The sequence below is a fragment of the Semicossyphus pulcher genome, unplaced genomic scaffold (assembly GCF_022749685.1).
Source record: "Semicossyphus pulcher isolate SPU_LCO1_2020_fin unplaced genomic scaffold, fSemPul1.0.p SCAF_12, whole genome shotgun sequence".
Taxonomy (NCBI): domain Eukaryota; kingdom Metazoa; phylum Chordata; class Actinopteri; order Labriformes; family Labridae; genus Semicossyphus; species Semicossyphus pulcher.
This window is the reverse complement of record NW_027211626.1, coordinates 3,052,758-3,058,757: the sequence shown is the minus strand read 5'-3', so window position 1 is coordinate 3,058,757 and position 6,000 is coordinate 3,052,758. Positions and strand designations below refer to the sequence as shown.

Here is a 6,000-nt window from a genome sequence, read left to right as displayed (position 1 = left end):
TAAAATCTCCAGCGAGATAAAAGGAATTAGAGCTCGGTGTGATCGATGTTTATACTGTCCCTGGTCACTCTCTCACACATACACGCACATCGTTTCGGTTTTCTGTACAAATACTCAGCTTTTATTTTGCTGCGACTTCATGAACATGATCATGAACAAAACTACCAGACAGATTATCTGCCTGAAACCAGTGGTTGTCTTTTTGTCTGTGTGAGAGGTTGATCTGAATGAAGAAGCTCTTTGAACAAGAGTCATTCTTAAATTTTGTTGCTATGTCTTACTCTATCTGCTGATGAGGTCAGAGGTCAGGGCACCTCAAGAGCAGGAAGGAATTCAGTTCATTGTAAAACGCTAGGAGAGTTTTCTTTATCCACTGTGCTGCAGCTTTTCACTCATTGGCTGTGATGGTAGACGCTCCATTGCTTTGTCCACCCAAGCTTCAAACGTTGAGGCTGTGCCCGTCTCCTCCTTGACCACCGAGTCGTGGATCAGGAAACAGCATCGTGTCTCCGGAGAGCGCTGGGCATGTGGCTCTGCCCCTTTTACGCAGCCAAATTCAGGAACAGGAACAGCAGTTCAGCAGCGTCAAGAGTGCGCTTCCCAGACGCGTCAAATGAGCAAAAAATACCGGAAATGAGGACGTGGTATCTTTCAAATTAAAATACATTTGTTGAATTTTTGAAAGAAAATGTTGCTGGATGAATGGAAGCTTTGGAGATATTCATCATCAGTTAAATGTTTCAGAAGGTGACACTCATGTTGAAGTGCTCTGCCTAGATGTTTACTATTTTTGCAAATATTTTCAGTCATATCTATCATTAGAAATATGTCCAATTTAGGCATGGGCCTCAGGACTGTAGCCTGTTGAAATACATTCTTAAAAATGCTCTTAAATACTGAAATTCTCTTTTATAAAAAACAGTTTTCATTCATAACCCTGATCCTTCAGGGCCGTTATAGTTTTGGCCTTTATTTTGAAAACAAGAGAGGAAGTCCTGCTTGATATTTAGGGCTAACTTAACACTGGCGCGCTCATGTCTTCCCCTCTCTCCCCTCATGTGTGTGCGCCAGCGCGCGCCTGTGTGTGCGTGTTTACTCCCATTTCCCTGTGTCTATGCGTCGTCGTCTCCGCTCCTCCAGTCTGCTGCTGCACATCCACAACGGAGCCACCACGCCGAGGAGGCGGGCCGACTGTAGCTACACCTCGGCCAGCGGTGCTGGGTCATAGCGCTGGTGGAGGGTGGGGTGGGAGGGGGGGCAGCACTCTGCTCTTCTTGCCCTTCCTAAACCGTGCACAGCCTGAAGCACTGAGGACACCATCACCTCAACGCGTACTGGAATAGTTTGGGTTTTGGATCAGACGCACCAAGTTGCAGCTGCAGAGGCGCACTTTTCTCCGGGGCTCCTCTCTCCTTCTGCGCTCACAGTCCGAAATGGAAGATGGTCCGTCTTCAACAAGCTGTTTCAGAAGGTTAACGGACTGTTTCCTGGGTGCAAGTAGGTATTTCTCACTAACACTTTTAGAGTAAAATCATCGCTAAAATGTACCCAAAATATAAAAAGCTTTACTCTAGTAAATCGCGAGAACATGGACATATTTTGGTCCTGCAGCCGTACTATATTCGTCCATGTGTCTATCCAACTTTATGAATGACAGATTGATAGCTGATCTTGATGGGTGGGGACTTCTTTGAAGGGGACAGCACAGGACTGCAAGAAGGAAAATGTAGCGTGTGTCTTGACGGTCTTTTGAATCGAATGTACAGCCGGGTTTATGAACTGAATCTCGGATCTGAGTCGGTCCGGACCCGGTCTGTAGCAGCAGCAGCAGGGACAGTCAGCAGTGCTGCAGTAGGACATGGCATCAAACAGCGAAGCGAAGTCTGCAGCCTCTGTGCCGGAGTGATGATACAAACTGTTCACACTGATTTCTCCTCAATGAAAATACAAATAAAAAAATACAAAATATACCGGTAGAGATGTCAATTCAGGATCAATAGAGCTTCATAAGTTAGTTCGGGTTTTTATAATTATACAAACTGTATTTTTTATATGTATTGTAATATTCATAGCTACTTACACCAGTCCCTATATCACTCATATTTATTTATTAGGTACCTGTAGCTTTCCTGTTTTTCAGCATAATTTCAGAGGCAGTATCCGCCACTGTTATACATTATTTTATTTGAGTAATTAGATACAGGAGAATGAATAGCTAAAATATAATATATTATATTAATCGCCTAATTAACACATTTCGTTTGCATATCTGTCTCCTGCATGTTCTGGTATTTTATCTGTTTTATTTCTGTCATAACACTAAGACAACATCTACTTTAGGATTTAGTGTGATTAATCATTTCTGTGACCGTTACTCTCCCTTTGTGTGTCGCCCTGTCAGTCGTGTCAGTGGCGCCTCGTGTGACCTTTAGTGGCAGCCCTTAATAACAAGTTAGCAGTTCGGGGCCTGGGACAGTGACAGATGCCAAAGTACACACATAGCAGTAAACTGCAGTCATGGAATGTATTATTGAGGTACAGTATGTAGGTAACCCGCCCTCACACTGACCAAAAAAGGACAAGAATTTTAGTTTCACAAAAAGCTTCCACACTTTCTGTATATACAGAACAACAGAGGAGGAGGAGAGCGGCTGCGGCTGTCAGAGTCCTCTCAGGATGAGCTGGAAAATTCGGCTGTCTTAGGCTATTTTTTAAAACTATACACAGGTAAAATACATAAAGGTGAATCTGCTCACACCTTTGCTTTCTTATAATCATAGCTCGCATTTAAGCTTCTCTTTTCCCCGTCAGAATCAGGTTTATTTCCACGTAGGTTTTAAGCACACTAGGCATTTGTTCTGGTTCAAAAGAATAAACAGAAAGGAAGTTAACAGGATCCACCTCCCGTCAAAAACACTTTAAAGAGATCAAATAAAGATATAAAAGAACATTAAATTAATTATGCACGATATGTTTATTTATAAAGTGTTATAAAGAAGGCTGCAAGTTTGTGCAGGAATGAGTGCAAAATTTACAGTAAGAAAAGCAGAAACAAAGTGCAACGTACAGAGATTGTAACCAGCGTGCATTAATGATTTTCTTACTCATATGTTGCACAGCTGTCAATTAATGTGGGTTAAATGTAGGCTTCATTTTACACCCTGTTTGCCTTCTTACTGCACCTTTCCGTGAGATCAGAGAATAATTTGATTTAGGCACATAAAACATACCAAATATTTTTTGAAGTAGGATATAACTCAGCATCTGTGGACAAAGACGGCTTCCTGCAAATAGGAGACATGTGATAGATAACTTTAAATGTATCCTGCACTGACGGGTAGAAGACTTTATTTGTGGAAAAACTGCTGTTTTGTTTTGTAGCATGTTTGTTCTCCTGTCAGAGTTTCATCCACTCTTACTGGACTGTCCTGAAGATCCAGTCCTCCCTGCAGAAACAGGCTCCAGTTTGTAAAGACAGCGTGTCTGCTCTTTGCTTGCTCCTTTAATTCAAAGCCTTCTGACCGGTCTGTCGTAGCTGTTTGTAGCCTCACGTTACGGGGAAAGTAACATGCACGTGTGTGTTTGTGTGCATTGTTTGTGGAAAGTCCTGGCTGGTATTGGAGGTCAGTCTGGGTCAGCCCTAATGTGATCTCTCAGGCATTTTCAAACCCAATTGGCTGTCGATGAATTGCTTAACTCAGTGAAGAAGGCTGCATTGTCAGGCAGGAAGTGCTCACGCTGGACATTTCCTGCCCCACCGCATGCCCTCTCTCCCTCACAGTGAGGACTTCTCTCCTTATATAAAACATGTAGCGCTTGATATTAAAATAATGCTTGATTGAAATTTGAATGGCAGAATAATTCCAGCCTGGCTGAGCACAGAGCCAAGTAGTTGCTCTTTGTGATTTGTCTTTCGTGTTTATTTAAACTCCCAGGAAATTTAAGCCAGAGAAAATTAGCCTGTCATGCAGTTTGAACCCTTTCTAGTATCAAGATCTGAGCAGGCCTGGATCAGCGCCAGGGCACAGTGCACGATCGGAGCGGTGTAACAGATGACATTCTCCTCGAGGCGTCCGTTGACCCCTCATCAGCTTGTCGTGAGTTGCTATCTGAGGGGATGGGAAAAGGCCACATGCATGTAGATTTCCTTACAAGTTGTCCTCGCGTCAGGGCTCATAAAAGTGGAGAAGACGCAAAGATCTGTGCTTCTCATTACCGGGTCCCCACTGGCCTCTCTGCAGAGCGGCTGCACAGTTCAGCATCAGTCCAGATGTGGAGCGGGGAACACAACCCCTGATTACTGATGTGGCTCTGGGGATGAGGTGGGGGGTAGAGGGGGGGGGCTGAGACGCAGTTAAACACCAAACCACCAGTTTGATGATGACTCGAAGACAGCAAATGCAGATTTACTGTGAGTGCTCACTTTGAGGCCTGAGGAGGAAATAAGGAAAATCTGTGATGTAAAAGGTGTCAAAAGTGCACGCATGCTGAGGTCGAGTAGAAGTTCAGATACTTGTGTAAAAGAGAGACTGCGGTGAAAGTAGAAGTCCTGGTTGAAGTGTTTTTCTGAAGTAAAAGTAAAAAAGTAGAGGCTCTGAAATGTCCTCTGTGTGAAAGTTAAAAGGACATTCCTTACCTCACTAAACATCCTGTCATATTCGGACTATTAAACTTTTAAACCATTGAAAATACTTTGCTCTAATGTGTAAATCAGTTGGATTGGGAATATTTTGCTTCATGGAATCTGCTCCGACGTCTTCCGCCATGTTTGATCATGTGACAACAAGACATAAGTAACTCGCCTCTGCGATCGAGTGCTTTGTCATTTTCGTCATTTATCATTTGCCCCGCCCTGAAAGTTCCTGGACCTTTGGAAAGTACTACCCCCCTAGCAGGGACTTTTCAGGGGGAAAATCAATTAGACCCTGGTTCCTGCTATCAAAACGCAACTTCTTCAAAAGGTTCCTAGTTCCTGGGGAAAGTTCCTGCTGTCGAAACGTCCCAGTCGTCCCTGAATTGACACCAACTCTTCTGAGGGTATCTGACGGCTCGCTGGAGCTTCATCTGATATGTTTGGTGTCTGCCTGCTGCGATTCCTGCGGTCTTTGTGATGTGTTTATTGTGCGCGTTCATCTCAAGACGACGATCAAAGTACGATGTATTGTGCAGCCCTTCTCACTATCCGTGGTCTTGAAGGCTGTGTGAGTGAGCACCTCTACACATGAAAGTTTGAAGTATATAACTTGAGTGGACGGTGAATGCTGACCTGCTTTTTGTCTGTCACTGCAGGCAGAGTGCCGCTGCTTGCCTGTGACCACACTGTTAGGCTGCGGATCAAGGGACATGCCTTATCTACATCTCAGCTGGCCATTTATAGCCCCTACCCTTTACGTCTAATGACCTGGACCACGGAGGTGGAAATAATGCAAATTACATTTCCATGGAAATCTCTCTCTCTCTCTCTCTTTCTCTCGGTTGCGAGGTGTGAGCTTGCATGTTTGTGCAGAGGTGTTTGTTTTCTCCATGTGGGGGCGTGTCCCTCGAAGTGATGGAGCTGCAGGAAAGTTCAGGGTGAAACTGCATTTTCTTCATTTGACACCTTTTCATGACCTCACCCTTGGCTGCTGTGGAATGTGGTGTGTGCGTGCATGTGTGTGTCGCTGCATATGTACACACACACACACACACTCATACCCAGGTTAACCGGGACAGGCTCAATGAATAAATGAAGTGAACATGCAGGGGGAGAGGAGTCGAAGCGTTTTCATCTTCAGTGTCGGCTCTTTTCTCCCTCCTTGCCGCTCACTGAATGTCAGTGTTGGCCGCTGTGCTCCAGCCCTCCCATAGATAAGATAAGAACCACATGCTCTTCCCACCTCCTGGCAAGGGAGTCCCAGGCGGACCTGCTGACGCACGCACCCCGCAGCAGCCCCCCCTCCTCCTCTCTTTCCTGCCTCAGCCTCATGTCAGGAAAGTGAAAAGTAGTACCTTGGCAGCTTG

The 6,000-nt window shown here is 44.8% G+C and overlaps 1 protein-coding gene across 1 annotated transcript in view; it reads left to right on the top strand.

Moving 5' to 3' along the window:
- Positions 1 to 1,349: 1,349 nt before the first annotated feature.
- pde10a (phosphodiesterase 10A) overlaps positions 1,350 to 6,000 on the top strand; it is a 46,645-nt gene continuing 41,994 nt past the window's right edge. Inside the window, exon 1 of the mRNA XM_069659306.1 lies at positions 1,350 to 1,497. Within this exon, the coding sequence (XP_069515407.1) occupies positions 1,434 to 1,497 (64 nt within the window). The 5' untranslated portion in view covers positions 1,350 to 1,433. The remainder of the gene's footprint in view (positions 1,498 to 6,000) is intronic.